Raw genomic sequence first — 19,410 nt, 5'->3', positions numbered from 1 at the left:
GAAAGAGGGAAGAGCCAAACACAGGACAAGCAAATTCCTGAACTACTGCAGTTCATGCACCTGAGACAGTCACTCTGAGGATGAGGATCCCTGTTTCACACACTGTAGTGGGGGGAAAAGACACTCTCCTATCTTAATCTGCAGTTTAACAGAGGAAGAGACAGAACTCATTACAGGAACAGAGCAGACATCCCAGAGCCATCAGCTCCAGCAGCTCCAGCAAAGCAAATTCTCTTTAGTGTGGGACCTGGGGGTTGACAAACACAAGCAGGTTTTCTGCCCCAGGGATTCTGAACATCTGAAATTTGAGCAGAAGTGAAAACCTCAGGTCAGTACCCCCGCTGTGTGGGGAAGCAAGAGACATGCTTGCCGAAGGAGTGGATTAATGAACGAACAAGGCTTGGGAGTGTGGCTCAGTTGAATACCATGTGCCAAGCATGGGCAGCTGCTGGGATCAGTCATCATCATCATCATCATCAACAACAACATCAACAACACACACATGTCTTTAGAGAGGTACCAAGCAGATTCAATGAAAATTCTTTATACACAGTGGTTCAAGTGCACCGGAAATAGGATGGGGGCAAGATTAAGGTGTTTAGAAGCTTTGGTCTAGAACGCCACCCCCACCTCAGTGACAGACTGAAAACACTGTCTGTGGCAGATTGGGAGCACGAGAGCTTGTGCGTCAGACACGGCACATAGCTGCTGTGAGGAGCTCAGTGAGTGGCTGTGACGTTTCAGACACTAGTGGAACAGCCAGCCATGCCTCACAGATCTATGTAAAGATAGTTTAGAATGGACAGCAGTTATGTGCAAAATTCGCCACTCTCAGGTAGGGCAAGAGTTTGATGTTGACTTCCAGGGCTGTGCTACTGGGAGAGTAGATATGGAGCAAATACAGAACAACCTGAGATTAAAAACAGGAAACGGGTGAATTGAGTGCCCCTTCTGGGAAATGATGAAATGAAATGTGTTTCAACTCTAAGGTGTAACCATGAAAGGCTGAGCTTAATCAAGGTTCTTAAGCTGTATGCTATGACATCCTTCTAAATGTAAAAGGCCTATTAATACTATGGTTCAACCAACCCCTCCAGTAGCGTAGACTACAATGGTGAAGTCCACGAGCCATTCACCACATCACAAAATCTACCCAATAAAGGGTACAACTCATGAACAACTGCAAACTGGTGAATGTTCCAGAGTTCCTCAACCTGAACTCACAAAGTTTATTATTTATTAGTCATCGTGTATGATTTTATCCTGAGATAGTAGCATACAAATAAATGAAACAACTGGGCATCCGAAAGAGAACTCCTCAGTGCGAAAGCAGTGCTTACATTTGCAAAGCAGGTTTTAAGCCAGTAATTGTGTCAAACACACACTTTGTTTCCCCAGGCCTTGGCTCCAGGCCAGCTCCTATGGCACCACCTGTGACTCACATTCGGCACTTGCAGATGAAGTAGCACAAGAGGCCACCCCCCCCTACACCCGAGCAAGGCCTTTCTCCAGATGACAACAGAGCAGTTGTACAAATCATACCCAAGATCTACATTTATGAGTAACCCATGCAAATGAGAGGGATCGAAAGACTAGAAATGATGGGAAATCTAACAGCATAAATATTTTCACACTTCGGTGACACATTTCTAACGGTCAGGAGGGAGGCAGAGCTCTCTGCAGGCAAGGTTAGCATCTCTGGGCAGTGACCAGCAGGGCTCTGCCTGAGGGTCTGTGGTGCAGCTGCAGGGTCCCTTGCAACAGATACTTGTTAAAGGGAAGCACAAAGGGGAGGGAGTTGCCTTTGCTTCATGCACTAGATTTCCAGGAGGGTGCAAACCACACCTTGAAAACCTACTACAAAAGTCAAAGGGTCTGGACCAGTGGGGAGGAAGAAGGTTTGGACATCTTTGTGAGGTATCAGGGACCCTACATATGTCTCATCAAAACCGATTTCTCCCTTTGCTTGTTGTGTGCACTGCAGTGTTTTGTTTTGTTTATAATATTCTGCCCCCCCCCCCCCAGAAAAACTCAGGTTATGGCTCAGTCACCGCCCCCCCCCATGTCCCACCATTATATACCTGGCAAGTATGTCCTGAATGAAATTAGATTAGATGGCAAATACCTGGCCATAGAATGCCATTCAGCAAGTATTTGTTCTCTGGATGGTGATGAAGGTTATGAACACATATACTTAAAGGAAAGTCGGTAGCAGCCTAAAGAGGATTCATAGTACTTCGAGATGCAAAGATCAGAAAGCTGAGCCCTTAAGCTAACAAGTTTAGCAAGCATAGTCAGTGTCTGGCAACTCTACACAGTGAATACTCTTGCAGCCTATGCTGGATCCCTGGGCACGTGCTTGGAATTTCTCTGCCTACAGCACAGAGGTCAGCAGATTCATACCTGGCCCATACAGCAACCATATCTCACATGCCCCATGCATTTCTCCCTGTGGTTAGCTGTCCACTGTTTGGGGTGTTATCCCTTCGCTTCTGTGAATAGTTCATGGGACATCTTATTGAAAGATTGGGTAATGTTATATATAATGACCACTGAAGCTGTTGCCGCCTATCTCAAATTTATTTTACTGCACATCTATCTATGGTTGTTGACTCCAACCATATCTAATCCAGGGGTCTGGTTGAAATAAAATGGTGGCCTGGCTCATTTTTTCCAGTGAGGAGGGCCCCTGCTTGCTGTGGGTGATACCTATGGCCTTACAACTACTTCAACCTTGTTCAAGTCTTCATGCCATAGCTGTGGGGAAGCAGCATTTTAGAGAGGTTCTTCTCCTCAAAGAAAGTGCCACAAACAAGTTTCCAAGCATGCCCACCCCACTCCTGCTTTCCATTTTGAGGTGAGAATGTCACTAACAGCTCATTTATGAGGCATCTCTGACCAGCAAGCGTTCTCCTGTCTTCCTTGTTGGGACTCAAGTGGATCTGAAAAGATTGTGTGGTATCTCTGGACGCCACGATGAGAGACTTCCAACTTTTCTGACAAACTCAAACAATTTCTGTCAGTGTTTAACAGTGTGAATGACAGATGGGAAACCGAGCAAGGGCATTCTCTTGGAAATGCTGCAGGCACACAACAGGAGAATTTTGGGCTTTGTGTTATCCTTTCTAAACGAAGAGCTGAACATTTACATCCAGTTTATAGCAAAACATTCTGCCTTCTTGACCTAAAGGATCAGCACGGGAACTCCACTAGCAGCAACCCAATGCATTTAACACAAGCCAGGAGTGCTGTACCAACAGCCACACACACACACATCTCTGCACACCATCATTGCCAAACATCCCCCCATTCCCCTTTCACTTAAACCTTCTAAGAAATCTTTCTGCATTTATAACCTGCTCTTGAATGATTTGACACATTATGTGGCATGGCATCAGACCTTTCAACTGACTCTCAGAAACCCTGAACGCTAGAAAAATGAATTTGCTAAAGTAAAAATGAAACTCAATACAAGACCCGGTGGTTAAATCTCCTTGTGAAATAAATTTCACTGGAATAAGAAAAGAGTGGGCAGCCAGGACATTTTTACTCCTTTACCTGAGGGCTTGGGGGTCCCTTTAAAAAACTGTATTTTGAACAGATAGAAAGCATGACTTTGACTTTGAGCTTGGTCCATCAGTTTTTTCCTCTTGCAGACATTTGTCTAGGGAAGCAGGGATCAACACAGAACCCCGAGCAGCTCAGCAATCCTAATTTCATTGTTTCCATATTTTATCCACAGAATATCACACTATCAAAACAGAAAAGCTGCTGCTTTTAGCCAGACATATTATGGAATAGAGACAACCAACCTCCTAAAGGCAGGAATCTTGTCTTATTCAGCAATGTCCATGTATCCTGCACAGATTGATCTGGAACACACCAAACTAAGCAGGATAATGAATACAAGCAAATGTCATTGTTCAGCCAAACGTCAAAGGTCCCAGGGTGTACAAGAGCTACATCTTCAGGGCGAAATTGCTTATGAGCTGCTGGTCAACAGGGAACAAGGGATGAGGCTGTGAAACTCTCACACAGTCTGGTGTGGGTACTCATCAACACACCAAGAGCTAGGGAGGTGGCCTTCCTACTCAGCCTTGCGTTCTCAGAGTTTATAAGCAATGAACTGTGAGGAAGAGGCCACAGGTTCACAAATCATTACTAGTGAGCCCCCTGCAGATTCATAGCTAGCTGTGGCAAGCTGTCTGCCAGCATCCTGATGTAAGACAAGGGCACGCAGGCAAGCACCCTCTAAAGAAAGAATAAGAACAATAAGCAAGGCAAATGGACTGTACTTTTCACTCTTTGTATTTACTATATTCCAAGAAAAGAAATAATTAGAAGAAAGGGGTTATTTAGTGGGCCTAATGTATGTCTCATCTGTAGCTGAATGCTCTTACTGACGAGAAAACAGTGATGTTGCAGACCGAAGGAAGGGACTCCAGATGGACAGACTTAGCTCAGCGCTTGTCTCTCACCCCCCAATGTCTAACACTCCCCCCCCCCCCGCGCAACACTCCCATGCCGACAGCACCTACACTGAATGACCTGCCTGGTGACTGGTCTAAATGGACTGCTGAGTCCACATGGTGTCTGGGTGGCCTGTTATCCAGTGTGTTTCCTGAGAACTGGGACCTCTCAGCACAGTAGCAACATGCTATTGCTTACAAGGTGTGCTTGTGTTTGCCTTGCTCTGTGGGTACTGGGTGTGGGAGAAAGGCATTAGCATTAAAGGCCAGCCATGTATACTCACTGTATGTTCTATCCATGTTGAGACAGAAGCTATTACAGGAACGTATCACTTGACAACATGGATATTCCTGAAGAAGAAATGCATCCTGAGGTGGTTTCATCCCCATGTGATCACCAAAGTGTGTTAAGTACAGACACAGACAGCTGTGACACCATGAGCTGATACTATCGATGGGACTGTCACACCTGTCGCCCACTGGTGATTCAAATGTCACTTTCTAACACATGACAGCTTTTGCCAGGAGAATGGTCACACTGCAACACAATTTATCTATGGGTTTTTAGATCCACTTAAGCAACCAAATTTTGATGACAATGTATCTATGATCAAATGAAGGAATGGAGGGAGGGAAAAGGAAGGAAGGAGGGAGGGAGGGAGAGAGGAAATCAGAAATGGAAAGGAGGGGAGGCAAGGGTAGAAGGAGGGAAGGGAGGAGAGAAAGAGTGAGGAGGAAGAAGGGGAAGCATGAGGGAGGAAGGGAAAGAATAAGTGGGGAGGGGAGAGGGAAAAAGGGAAGGATGGGGAGAAGAAAGGAGAGGAGAGGGAGGGAGGAAGAAGGAGAGAGAAAGGGGAAGGGAGGGGGAGGGAGGGAGGGAAGGAGGGAGGGAGATCACAAGACAATAACAATAGAAAGCCACAGGGACAGATTCTATCTCTGTGCTCTGGATCATGGTGTGCTCAGGAAACCCAGCAGCCACACGCACAGGGACACGCCTGTCTCCTGAACTGTAAGAACAGCAGCGGGCAGAGGCAGCGGCAGTGCAAGGCTGCAAGGCTGGAGTCTATGCTGGGCGGGGTGGGGGGTGGTGGGGAGGTGGGGTGGGGTGGTGCTGGGGGGTATGGGGGGCACGGAGACGCCTAAGGGGTGGGAAGGTCAGAGCCATCCATGCCTGCGCCTTCAGAACAGCAGTGGGTGCTGAGGCAAACAGGAGGCTTACATTTTAAGGTTACAGGAAGGAAGCTGGCCTCTGTTTCTTCCTTAAAAATCCTTTTCCAACACCTCTCCCCACCCTGTTGCTTCATCAGGTTGCAGCAGCAGCAGCAGCATTCTTTAGGAGGTGGCAAGAGGATTGGGGTGGGGGAGGGCGCCACTTTTGCAGAACCAGTTCCACAGCAGCCACAGTGTGTCTTTGAGGCTCAATTTGCTGGGAGCTGTCTACCGTGGTGGTACTCCTCAGCAATGCCCTTTGCCTATGAAGGAACCACCATGTTTTGAAGATAACAGGAATAAATGAGGGAATAGAAGCTGGGTGGCGACGGCAACACAGGCCTTTAATGCCAGAGCTCAGGAGGCAGAGGCAGGTGGATCTCTATGAGTTCGAGGCCAACCTGGTGTACAAAGTGAGTTCCAGGACAGCCAGGGCTACACAGACAAACCCTGTCTCGAAAAAACCAGGAAACCAAAACCCAACTAACCAAACACACAAGAAACCAAAAGGGATGGAAACAAATGATCTCCTCTCTCACCTGCCTGCAAGTGAGCTGAGCTCAGGGAAACTGATGTGTGTCCCACATTACTGGTGCTGTCCTGCTGCTCTCCATGAGGAAGTAAAGGCTCACAGGGCCTGCTGCTAATTCAAGAGTGCACACGGGGAAGGATTCAGACTGAGCAAAATGTGGAAGACACAGAAATAACCAATTTCATCAACCTCATCTTTAATCTCATAATATTTTTCTATAATGTAATTAAAGGCTTTTCTCAGGAACTTTCAAGCTCCACCTGCCCAAGGGCTAGGGCTACAGCTCAGTGCTAGAGGACAGTACTGAAAACAAAAAGAATCAGCCACCTTCAAATAGCCAGCTTAGTTGCCCTCCGAGCATAAAAGTGGCCAATCCAATCCAAACTGAGATGTGATATAAGCACCAACTACACACGTAGTCCCAGGGGAAAGTAAAAGTTCGCATTTAAAAAAACCCTATTTAGAATGAGTACACATTTGTAATAATATTTGGGTATATTGACTAAATAAAAATATGTTAACATTAATTTACCTGTGCTATTTTTTCCTTGTTTGAAAAAGAAAAATTCCTTTCTCCAGGGAATTTAGAAGGAACTTTGTATATCACTGCATTTCCAACAGCCAGCACTACTACTCTAGGACGGGTGACTCATGCATGGCATAGACATATTCCAGAAACACGGGCTACCACATCTATGAGACTCCTGCCCCCAGACGAGGGCTGCTCCTAGTTGTGGGGTGAGCCTGTCAGTGTGCTTGAGGATGACAGACAGCGAATCTGGGCATGTGTATGGCATGTAGGCACAGACTAGGCTTAGAGAAGGGCAGATAGCCAAGAGGCTTTCCACCAATAATAGAAGTAGTTACTAGAATACAAAAAATACACCGATGAACACAAACCCTTATTAGGTGTTTTCATACCCATAAGCACAAATGCAAATGTGAGAACCAGTGTGAGGACCACGGGGAAAGTAACACTCCTCTAAAACTGTAAGCAATGCACATGGCTTTACAGGGACAAACCATCATCTTCTCAGGGTTAAAGCCACTGCTCTTAAGTCTCAGCATTCTCCACCCAACACTAATTTCACTAACGGCTGTCTCAACTGTCACACAAAGATCAAACAAGTGGTTACCACACCAGGCAATAGTTAATCGTCATTATTAAACATTACGGTGTAAATAGAAGCTGAGAGGAGCGCTCTGGGGTCACTGCAGATTCTTATTTTTATTGCAACCGAGTTCAAACAGAGTGTAGAGACCTTGTGAGAGCAGTCAACATTTTGCCAGGTTCTAAGAATAATAATAACAATAATCATATAGCTGCCTGCAGGGCTGCAATAAAAACCTTTTTCTCATTTCAGCAGGGTTTCACTTCTAGGGTAACGGTCTTTCATTTGGAAAAAGCGAATGTCCACAATTGCCTGGGCCCTGCCGGGCAGCAGGAGCCATCCTGGAAGCCATCCATTGATCACAAGATCGCAGATCACGCCCTGCTGGATGGGGAAGACGCTGGATGTTCAGTGTTTCACTGGAACCCTGGCCTGGTGACTTCAGTGGAAATTGACAGCCTGCAGCCACATCCCCTGTAGGGGAAGTACTCTCCTGGCAACCAGCCTTGCATAGACACACCTCAGACCTGTGGCCAGCGATGCCTGCCTTGACCTGACTCCTGACACGGGTTGCACAGATGGCGTTTTTTGCCAGAAAAGTGAGTTCCAGCAAGTGTCATGTGCTTTGGAGCCCCAAGAGTCCTGGGTCCCTCCACAGGAGGGTGAGTTTTTGATCATTCTCCTCCACATTTGCATACTGCTAAGCCTTACTGAGAAAGTATCTTCACAACCACCACAGGTGCAGGGACCAGCGAGGGAGTCACCTCTTGATCTGTATACTGGCTGCTGGGTTGAACATAACCAATCGAGTCAACACAAGTGCTCTGCTTATTAAGAGGCAGAGGGCCGTTGCTGCAGGAGGTCCCATTTGTGACAACCACAGAAGAGAATCAATGGAAGCCAATTCTTTTGAACTGAATTTACCCTTTACTGGACATATAGTTATCCAAAACAAAATAAAAACAAACAAACAAAAACCCAAACAACAACAAAAAACAACCCAGGTACTTCATTGTAGCTCTCAAGATATGAAAATCATATCAAGCCAGCTCTCAAATCCCAAACCAAATTAAAGCAAAACGAAAAGCCCTAATTTGTAGCAATGGCCAAATGTGTGTGGTGTAAATACTTCTAACTTTGGTAGACTCAAAGCTGTTCAATTTGGAATCTAGCAGTATGATCAGGCCTATCTGAGGTCCGATGATTCTATTTGGCTCCAGGCTAACCGGAGCACACTTTCTGAATTCTTTCCAAGTTTCTCTTATCCTAAAAAAAATTCCCAAGAAAAGGTTAAAATTCTGAGCAGATTTGTGATTTGTTGAGTGTATCTGGTGGAGGCCAGAAGCTGGGACTCAACCAGTCAGGGTCGGAGGAGGAAGGTTACCCCCCCTTCCCCCACTTCACCTCCCCCAGCAGGCATCTGCACTGTGCTTAGCTGCTTCTCTGAAAACTTAAAGGGTGATGGGTAGGGCTTGCTATCTCTACTTAAACCTTTCTACTTTTGCATAAAAGGAAGGGAAGCTTTTTTTTTTTTTTCTGGGTTATATTTACACTTCCCAAATCAGAAAAAATGTCCTAACCAGATAGAAGGACAGGTGGCAACTGGCAACCACAGCACACAACCTGGTTTTTTTTTTTTTTTCTTTCCATTTCTTTCTGAAACCCCGGGGCAGAAGGAAAGTTAACGGAATGTCAGTTGACTGCTCTACATACAGAGCCACCGATGCTTTCAACACCAGAGAACAAAGCAGAAAATAACACTGAGACCAAAACCCAGAAACCGAAAGTAGCACTTGTCTTATCTTTTCCAAGGCCCTTTAATCTTGGACTTGGCTTCATCTTCCTCAGTAAATTAATGGAGCACAACGTGATTTTTGAACTTAAGTGGTTAGAGTAGAGTGAAGATGAGATTAATATTGGGTTTTAGTTATAGAAACAAGCCAATTTCCACAGTTAGCCTGGACCTTTGGAGACTTTGGGGGCAAACAGGAAGAAGGGCTATTCGTCCAAGGATGGGATTCTGCTACCTTTTTTGGTTCAAATCTTCTACAGAGTGCTTTTAATTTCTACATTGGTTTCTGGAACACTACTGACCACAATGTAAAGTCTTAACCAGCTGAAGATGGCCTGTGTGAACTTGAAAGCTGTCGTGTGGGGAGATACAGAGGGAAGTGTGGATGGCATTTAAGTCAGTTTCTCACCTGGAAACTATATGGAGATATGTGGTTGTCACAGTGACCGGGGTGAAGTAACACCACTGGCAATGTGGCAGGAACAGTCTCCCACAAAGGCTCTGCCCCTCTGCCCCAAATAGGAGTTATGCCATTGTGAATAAATAACGAAGATGGTGAGCATCAGCTCTTGCCATGTTTTCTCTTCTCAACTTCAGACCTTCTTGCCTGCCCTCTTCTTTCTTCAACAAACCAATACGATCATTCCATCTGCAGTGCTGGAAGACTACTCTACTCTAGGGGAAAACCAGTGCTGAGGGTACCTCAGGGATAAATCAAGACCACCTGTAGGGATGAGGCGTGAAACTAGAAAGAAAACAAAGGGTCCAGGAAACTCTCTTCTGGGTCAGGCTTTCTGATGGGCATCATGGGAACTACCTGTTTGCCTCTCAGGACTCTGAGCTCTATCTTTCCCTTTTTCTCCAGTCCTTCCTACTTCCTAAAATGAATTTCAACATTCCCGTCCTAAAGCACCAGTATGGAAATCCTGCCCTTCAGCCAGCCACTTTCTCAGCTCCCTTTTCCATTTTTTCCTGTGGTTCCCCACACTGTTCCTCACCACCACACTGCTGCTGACCTGCCTGATTTTCTGCACAGTCTGGTTTTTGCCTGCACCTTGTTGAGCTACTTTTGGGAAATGCACAAGTGTCCCAAACCCTCCTTGGAGGGCACTTCTTGTGCACATTTTGACATTTCTTGCCTTTGCTACATGTCTTCTCTGGGGCTTCCACGCCATATTTCTTCTGAGAAGCTTCACCTGCACCATAGGACCTGTTCTCTGTCTCCTTTTCTTTTCTCTTCTTTTATTTTCTACACAATTAAAAGCTACTGTTCTTACAAGGTTTCCAGTGTGGGCCTGAGGTTTCCCTCCACTGTCCTACCTAGTAGAACCCACAGACAGAACTTCTGCCTCTTCCATCTCTACATCCCAGCTAATTCCTTGGCTCAGAACCACCACTGAATTCTATCTTAACCAACTTTGGATTTCCTGTTTGGCTCAGCAGAGCACTGTTGCTCCAGTCACTGCAGTAGGTCGCTATACACAAAAACCTGTTATCAATTGAGTAGACAAACATCATCTCAATCCACTTTCTTCTTCTTACCCACACTGCCGCCTGCTCAGGTTCAAACACCCTTCCAGAAGACTGAAAGACTTCCAAAGACTATCATGAGAACAAACTCTAGCATGCAGATCAGCTGGGTTTATCACTTGGGCCAACGTACTGGAAGGGGCTTCTTGCCAGCGCCACTACTCACACCCAAGGCCAAGCTGCTGAGGCCCTCAAGTGCCTCTGCTGTTTCTTCTAAGCACCCTCGCCTCTTTCCTCAACTTGTCCTTCTGGCAAAATAGGGCTGTGTCTCTTTCATACCCCTACTCAAGTCAGCTGTTCCATGAATCTGAACCTCAGCCCGGTTAGGAAAAACTCTTCCTTGTGCATAGTCCTCTAAGAAAATTATATTCTTGTGAGGTTATCATTGCATCCTTGTAATACAGACACCACTCTCAAGTCCCTCTTTAGCTGTCAAGGTTTCCAAGGCACTGGCTGAGCCCACCTTGTACACTAAAGGGTTCTAGGAATAGTCCTGGAGTCTGATGGAATTCTTTCACCCCTGAAGGGCCAGACAACCCAAACAGAGCTGGGAGGTGACCCAAACATCTATACCAGTACTAAAATGAATTAAGCAGAGGTTGGGGGCAGGGCTATGCTTTGCACTTAAGTGGATCTATTTTGGATCAGATGTTAAAGAAATTTCAGAGCACTATGGTCACCAGTTTACAAATACAAGGAAGTGAATGGGTATAGAGTGGCCTTTGTGTACAGAAAGAAACTATCCCAAAGTATGAGTATCAGTATGTTTGCTTACACTCTCTTTCCATCAGGGTCTGGCAGAGATGGCTTAGGTTTCTTGTGCCCAGGAGTTCGGAGTTGATGGTTCAGAGAGGAAATTGGTGAAGTTCTTTCAGAGACCTTGGGTTGCCCTCTGTTGGGGCCCAGGATATGATTTCATGTCAGATTTAGTGTCAAGGTTTCTGCCTAAGTCACTTACTCATAGGGGTCTCAGGAACAGGGTCACCTAACTGAGATGATATTTAATTTTTGTCATTAGCATAACATGAAGATATCAGCAACACCATGAGCGTTGGCTGGGATAAATTCCATGCCAGCGTGTAACTTGCATGCATTGCCTGGGTTAGGTGAACTCCTCATCTTCTAGGTGTAGACGGTAGTCACTGCAGAGCTGATGAGCTGGGACATACCAGAACCAGGGGCTCCAACTGCTTGTAAAGCAGCTAGCTGGGAGCCGAGAGCCAGAATGTCCAAGAAAATAGCAGTGCTCTACTACAAGTTCCACAAAAGTTCCAGTGAGACGGCTCAGTAGGTAGAGGTGCTTGCTGCCAAGCCTGACTTCAATCCCTGGGATCCACTTGGTGGAAAGAAAGAACGGACTCTTGCAAGTTGTCTTCTGGCAGCCACACATGCTCCATGACACATGTGGATTGTAGCTCCACAAACCACCCCAAAATAAGTGCAATTCATATTTTAAAAGGCAACAATCACACACTCATCTCACAACACACAGCACATATACACATCATCATATATGCCACACCCATACAGTAAACACTGTATACAACATACATTCTACACAAATTGCTAAGCCACCCACATAAATGGCATATACATATATGCCAAACAAATAACACATATCACACATATACATGCCACATACATCCATACACATACCCCACACAAATACTATACACAAGACATAAACATACATATCATACATATACTACATAAGTCACACATGCCTCACATAAGCTACACACATACATACCACATATAGACATACCATACACATGCCACATACATTCCACACAAAACTCATATACCACACATATACCAGACACGCTACTCACACATTGCTACACATGATACAAATACACATGAGACTACACAAATCTCAGATATATACTATATATACTATATACACATCACACACACACATACTATGTATAAATGCAGTATCATATATGTACCACACATACTTCCATATGCCACACTCACATCACACAGATATACATATATACCACATATCACATATACACATGTACTTAACATAATATATACACAACATATACAAACATACCACATATATAAATATACACACACATACATATTCTTCACATATCTCACACACATATTACAATACATGTTTTTGTGTCACCCATAAACACACATGCATAAAATATCATATATTTATATTCACACATATCACACAAATACACAAATATACATATATATATGCACATGACACATATAGGAATACATAAACACACACATATCTACCATACACATAAACAAACATGCATGCATCCATCACACATACAACACATTATCTCCACATACACGGACGCAAGCATGCACACACAGGTGCTGACAAACACATGTCAGTTTGCATTTCCTCCAAGGGATGGCCTTAAATTCCTGCTGCTTGGTCTGCCTGTGCCTAACCTAGCCCAACCCAAGATGGTGGGTGCTATGCAGAGTCATTTCAAAGTTCATTCATAACCAACTGTCAGTGAAGGTCACTGTGATTCCCGCTGGTTGATAGATTAAGGGATATGAATAAGGCAAAAGGCTTGGCTGACAGTCTGCAATTCTCATCCCACGGCTGGAGGCAAGGCTGCAGCCACCCACAGGCTCTTGGGCCCAACATGGAAAGAGAAAGAGGGTGGGGGAGTAGTTTTTATAATACTGCTCAGCAGCTCATATTTTGAGAAATTCATGAGAAAGGGCTATTTCTCGGCTAATTGGGAAATGCCTCCGGGGGTGGGGGGGGGGAGGTGGTGGGGGCATACCAGTGGCTTCTACAAGCATTCCAAGGCAGAGATGGTGACATTATGGTCAGAATGTGACAGGTCTGCCCCATGGAAACCACAGCACAGATCACTGATCTCTGAAGAGGGGGCAAGGAAGGGCAGAAGAGAAAGCACACAAGGCACCCCGCATCTCCAATCACCCCCAGAGGGGAGGACTGGCGGCAGCTCCCGAGGCTGGAGATGGCTGCCCGCTTGCACCTTCAGTCCCTGCACTTGCTGCAACTGCTCAGATACTGCTAGATGGTGTTTCTTCCAAGTTGAGTGGGGCTATTGCTGCAGAAGAGATGCCTTTCACCGATAAAAACAACTTCCTCTAGCTGCTGATTAGATAACAGGGCTCACATCCGTACTGGAAGCCAGCTGCCCACTCTCCAGCCAGGCCTGCTGTCTCTCTTCTAGTCCTGAAAAACTCCCTGCAGCCCTGCTATCACCCACCCGGAGGATCACTCTCCCCTGCCTGTAGCTGGCCACAGAGACAGGAGAAGGGCAAGGACAGTAGTGACAGGGTGAATAAGCCTGGTGCTGTAGTATGTTTGAAAATGCCACAGTGAAACTCAGTTTGTATGAGGACTACAGCCCAAGATAATGCCATCCCCCCTCCAGGAGAGAACCCTGGCATCAGGATATCAGTTACAAAATATGTGACAATATATTTTAAATGCCCTCACGTAACACACTACCATCGATACTACCTAGAAGCAATGAAAACTTGAAATGATTGTTTATAGTTTCTGCTCCAGCCTTGCCCTCATGGCTGAGTCAATGTAATGAATGGAGAAGAAAAACAACAAGCAAAGAAACACACAAACCAACAAACAAAATGAGCCCAAAAAAAAAAAAAAAAAAAAAAAAAAAAAATTAAAAAAAAAAAACCAAGATCAAGATTTTATACATTTCATTACTTTTCTCAGAATTCCTCGAGGAATGGAAAATGCAGGTTTTATTTGCACCTCCCCCCCCTTTTGCATCTAAGCTTAGGGAGAGCCAGACTCTGGTGCTGCACTCAGTGCTGGGAAGCTGTGCAGGGTCAGCCCCTCTCAGTGCTGGCAGAGGGATATCAGGCTGAGATGCACTCAAAGGAAGATGCACAGCCTAGCACGCACCCTCTCAGAGTTTTCTTGCATTTCCTCCTGCCTGAGTTCTGCACAAGATTGTCCCAACATCAGGTGCCAAACTGAAGCCCCCACTCAGGTTGATTTGGAAATATGACGTTTCCATAGGCCTTGGGCAGGCCTATGCTTCTGCTGGCATTTCCCCTGGACTCTATGCTAAGCAAGCCCACACTGGCCTGGCCTTCTCATGGTGTGTGTCCGTGCTTTTAGCCTGGAACCCCCCTCCCGGCATTCCAGGTTTCCTTCTCCCTCTGCTCAGGCTGCCCCGTGGTTGCATTCAGCACTGAGTGGCACTCCGGATTCTCAGTGTTTGGTCACAGTCCTCAGCTTACCAGGCAGGAAGGGTGACACAGCTTTGGTCCCTTTCTAGGTCACAGGGGACAAGAGCACACCCAAACCAGGAGAAAACTCCCCAGAAAGAGGGGAGAAGTATTACTACTGAGCAAAGGAAGGGAGTATGGAGTTGTTAGTTTCCTTTTACAAGTAGCCCACCTCTTTCTAGACATTAGCTTGGACACTGTCCCACAGGAAGGCCTTTATGAGGCCCCAGAGTTCTGTGTCAGTGCAATCAGTCCCGCACTCCCTCCACAGACAGCTAAGCCTTGGTAAACTCAGGGTTGTCTGAAGAGGTCAATGAGTGCTTCCCCAGCTTCAACTGGTTTCAGACACAACCACTTCAGAGAGCCGAGAGTTCTCTCATTTTTAAAGAGACCACTTCAGAAGAACAAGCCACAGAGTCATTAAGTAGACCATTCTGATGACTAAATCCCTGCTTTCCAGAAAGTTCTCCTTTGGGTCTGACTTAAATTCTTCAAGCTGCACTTCAAATCGTTTGATTCTTCTTACTCTGACTTTGAAAAAAATGGAGGCCCAACACTGGAGTGTGTCTTGCTTTGCATCTGGCTGTCATTGTCCCAATATTTAGACATAGATCTAGGGTGCCCTTTCAGCATTATCAGAAAAAGCATCAGTATGTGAAACCCTAACTTTCAAGTCCTGGGGAATGACCAGATCAGATGGGGGGTGGTTTCTAGCATCTCCTACTGCTGATTTTCTTACCTTGTCTGTTGTCTGGTGCTAAGACTCTTCTGGAATGACTCACAGCAGGCCTATCTCTCTCCCTTTGAGTGACCCAACCTCCTCTACCCTCACTGCTGGTCATCTCTGACCATAACTCCCTGGACTGTCCACTCTGTTGGCTCACATCTGGATTTGAAGAAGTATCTCCCTTGGTACTGTCCCATACTAACACATTTCCCTCTTTCCTGGATATTTTCAATTTGCTTATTTTATGGACTTGTCCATCCCCCCCACCCCCCACCCCAGGACAGGGTTTCTCTGTGTAGTCCTGGCTGTTCTGGAACTCACTTTGTTGACCAAACTTAGAGATTCAACCTCCCAAGAGCTGGGATTAAAGGCATGCACTACCAGTGTCTGAATTATGGATTTGTTTTTATTTAATACATTTGCTGTCTCTTCCTGACACCCTGTTGCCTGCCCCTCTCTCACTTCTGAAGCTACACTGGGCCCCTTTCTCCAGGACTGTAAATCTTGGGATGCACAACATGCACTTGCCTTACCTTCTACTTTCTGTCTACCATTCTGCCTTCTGCTTTTGCCATCTGGTCCACAAAGCCATTCTGGGGCATGTGGTAGCTGCTTTTGCTCACATGAGAAAACTAAGGCTTGGAAAAGATGAGCCGCTCTGGCCTTGAGGGTCACAACTAAGGGACTAGGAATCTTGGATGTGTCCTTTCTGAGGCTTGTCTCTCTGCTTGATAATAGGCTCTTACTGGCTCCCTGTCTCCACAGTGACTCTTGATTCCTCTTGCTGCCCTTTGCTCCTGCCCTGAACTCTTCTGGCTCCTGGTCCCATCCTTTTTTACTCTTGGTTCTCATGAGCCATGCCACGAGACAGTATGGTGAAGTGTGGCTTCAACTTTATTTCCTTTAACCTGTGAATGTCCCTACATGTTATTGTCACACTATTCTATTTAATGTTGTATTCTACAAGTTATGAAGCTCACAGCCTGTAGCTTACATGTGAACAGGTGGTTCCTTCCAGAGTCACACAGGACAAGGTGGCCAACACCAAAATATAATGTGGCTGGGGGCCACATTACATCCTCTGACCCCTTTCCCACATCCTATCTGTCCTCTGGGCCTTTTCTCCCAGCTATCCTGGCAAGTGACTCTTTGGCCTCTAGTTGCCCACACAAGCCTTTGCTCTCTCCGTGGGGCCTACTTCAAATAGCCTCTCCTGTCTTCAGGGCCAAGTCAACTGTTATTGACAAGGCAGGCAAAAAGGTTTACCTTTTGAAATGACTATTTTCTAAACTTCACCCTGAAAGGAAAGTGAATCAAAAACTGCACACAGTGACAGTTATGGAGAGGAAGCCTTGGGAACAACAAGTCCAAAAGGAATTCCCACACTGAGGACACCTGGGACTGTGTCTGTGATGAAGCCAGCCAGTAGAGCCAGCCAAGGATGATCCCCACTCACACATGGTCAAAGGGACAAGGTGCCTACAGCATTTTGCTGGCACTGGTGACCTATTCATCCATGACAAGTGAAGTACATGTCTTCCCTGCTCTCCAGGAACCAGCCTTGTTTTCAGTTCCCTAAAGCACGCCTGCAGCTGATGATTCTGCATAGGCTCCAGAGCAGCTGTGGGATTTCAGGGCAAGCCCACCTCTTTCTCCATGAGAACCAAGTCAGCAGCCTGACTCTCTAGTCAGGGTTCTCCCCATGCAGCATGGTGAAAGGACAATGTCTTCTGTTTCCCACAGCGAGCCTCTTGTTTCGTGATGGGAATCACAGGCAGGCTGTGAACATCTGTTTATGCCTGGGTTACCTTGTAAAACAAATCCCTATTACCCAGGGTGCTTCTAGGACTAAACAAAGGAGGTCTGTATGCTCCAACACTGGCTGAATCCCTTGATTTAAACTGATCTTTAAGTTTGTTTACATGTGTTTCAAAAGATATTCATGCTAGTAGTTCAGACATAGTAACACCAAGTCCACTTGCAATAAGCAGAACACTACCTTAAAAATAAACACATCAATTAAGACAGACTACCCAAGTCCCAACTTCAGAAAACCCTGAAATATGTAAGGGACTGACTTCAGAGGACAAGAGGGGGCTGATCACACCTACCTTGCCCTACACAGCAGCTGTTTCCTAATTGCGTGTATGTGGCAGCCTGAAGGATACCACGGGGACCCACTTACCCATGCCTCGATCAGTCTTGGAGTTCTGCTGTGCCCCAGACGTGGTAGAGAGGTCTTCAGGGACAGGCATGGGCTCATCCCCTTCATCTGGAGTGTCACTGACCGGGGGGCTCTCCTTCCCTGCAGACACAAATCAGAGCTTGACTTTCTGGCAGGCATTGTCAGCTGCTGGGAAAACCTTAGTGCCTGGGCTTCACCTTGGTGGCATGAGAGGGCAGCACGAAGGGGTATCTGTTTTGAATTCCTGTTTCCCTGTTAGGACCAAGATGTGTTTCTCTTTCTAGGAATGAATATCACTGCCAAGCAATAAATAAACATCAGAGAACAAAGACTTACTAAAGGAAACACCTCTAATCTTTTAGCTGTCCCTGGTACTAAATTACTACATAAATATTGATATGTTATAGGGATGTTGCTTTTCCAAAAAAAAAAAAAAAAAAAAAAAAAAAAATCAACTAGCTTTTAGATATTTTCAGTATATTTTGGTTCTACAGACTTATTCCTATAATTTTACTTATAACGGGCACACAAGGGATCCCGTTCTTTTGCTGCTTTTGACTTTATATTGTTTTTTATTTTATTTTTTAGTATTTCAAAACAATACCGAGCTCAACATCCTACCAGTCAATTTTTGGACATATCCATAAAGACACCAAGATATACTCTTTGGAAGTGTTACTGCTGGGCCAATGGCACCTGCATGTCTGAGGCTCTTCACATTCTTCAACAAACTCACTGTCCACTCAAGACCAAATTTTGTCACATTTCATGAAGCAGGGCTTTCTCCCTCCCTCCCCTCCCCTCCCCTCCCCTCCTCCCCCCTTCCCTTCCTTCCCTCTTTCCTTCTTTGTTATTACTGGACAATCCCATACATGTATGTACATCATTTTGGTCATTTTCATTCCCCGTTACCCTCTCATCCTTCTCTTCCTTCTCCCCAGCCATCTTTGGCTGGGTTAAAATGAAGTTTGTCTAGTTCCTTTCAGTATGGGGAAACTAAGATCAGCAGAGTGAAGCTGTCGTTGGTAGAAGACACTCTTTTCCCACTGAGGCTGCAATTCCCAAAGCTTCACCTTTTTGGAGCTGATTTAAAGGGCTTAGTAGACACAAACCACATAGGAGGCACTAGGGAGGCACTGGTGAGGCGGGGCCCTAGCCCATGCTAACTGACTCACTGCGGCTACTTACAAAAGACAGCCCTGATTAAGAACATGAAGGTAGGCTACCAGAGCACCAATACACCAGATGTGTGCCTGCTGAGTTGGCAACTTGGCCCAATAGGCAAAATGACCTCTCCGTAGACACTAATGCAGACTTTTGGGAGCATATGCAAAGAACATGTCAATCAGTAAAAATTTCTGAGAACATGAGACATGGTGGGAAGACTGGATCAACTCACAAGAATTGCACCAACGTTTTAGGAGATGGACAACAGCAGCGAAACAGTTTCAGAACGTAAGACAAGCATTACCGGAATCTTTAAAATAGAAGCTGTACAGGTACCAAGGGCATGCTTTGGAGGATAGCATTACAATCTCTAAGAAAGAGGCATCACAATGCTATATCCCAGGTTAGCTGTGATTAGAGCAATTGGCATATTTTCAGAAAGAGCATTATTGGGTAT

General features: G+C 45.7%; 1 protein-coding gene across 15 annotated transcripts in view; it reads right to left on the bottom strand.

The window, feature by feature from the left end:
- Positions 1-19,410, bottom strand: part of Ikzf1 (IKAROS family zinc finger 1) — a 183,473-nt gene that overhangs the window by 142,437 nt on the left and 21,626 nt on the right. For all 15 annotated transcript variants that reach the window (XR_007835538.1, XM_051200688.1, XM_051200687.1 and 12 more), the window contains exon 3: positions 17,787-17,906. Coding sequence is in view for 14 of the 15 variants with exons in the window: in XM_051200688.1 (XP_051056645.1) it covers positions 17,787-17,906 (120 nt within the window). In the remaining variant the exon portion in view is untranslated. The remainder of the gene's footprint in view (positions 1-17,786; positions 17,907-19,410) is intronic.

This window comes from Phodopus roborovskii, unplaced genomic scaffold (genome assembly GCF_943737965.1).
Source record: "Phodopus roborovskii unplaced genomic scaffold, PHOROB, whole genome shotgun sequence".
NCBI classification, from domain to species: Eukaryota; Metazoa; Chordata; class Mammalia; order Rodentia; family Cricetidae; genus Phodopus; species Phodopus roborovskii.
The sequence above is the reverse complement of the archived record's forward strand: the minus strand, read 5'-3'. Positions and strand labels throughout refer to the sequence as shown.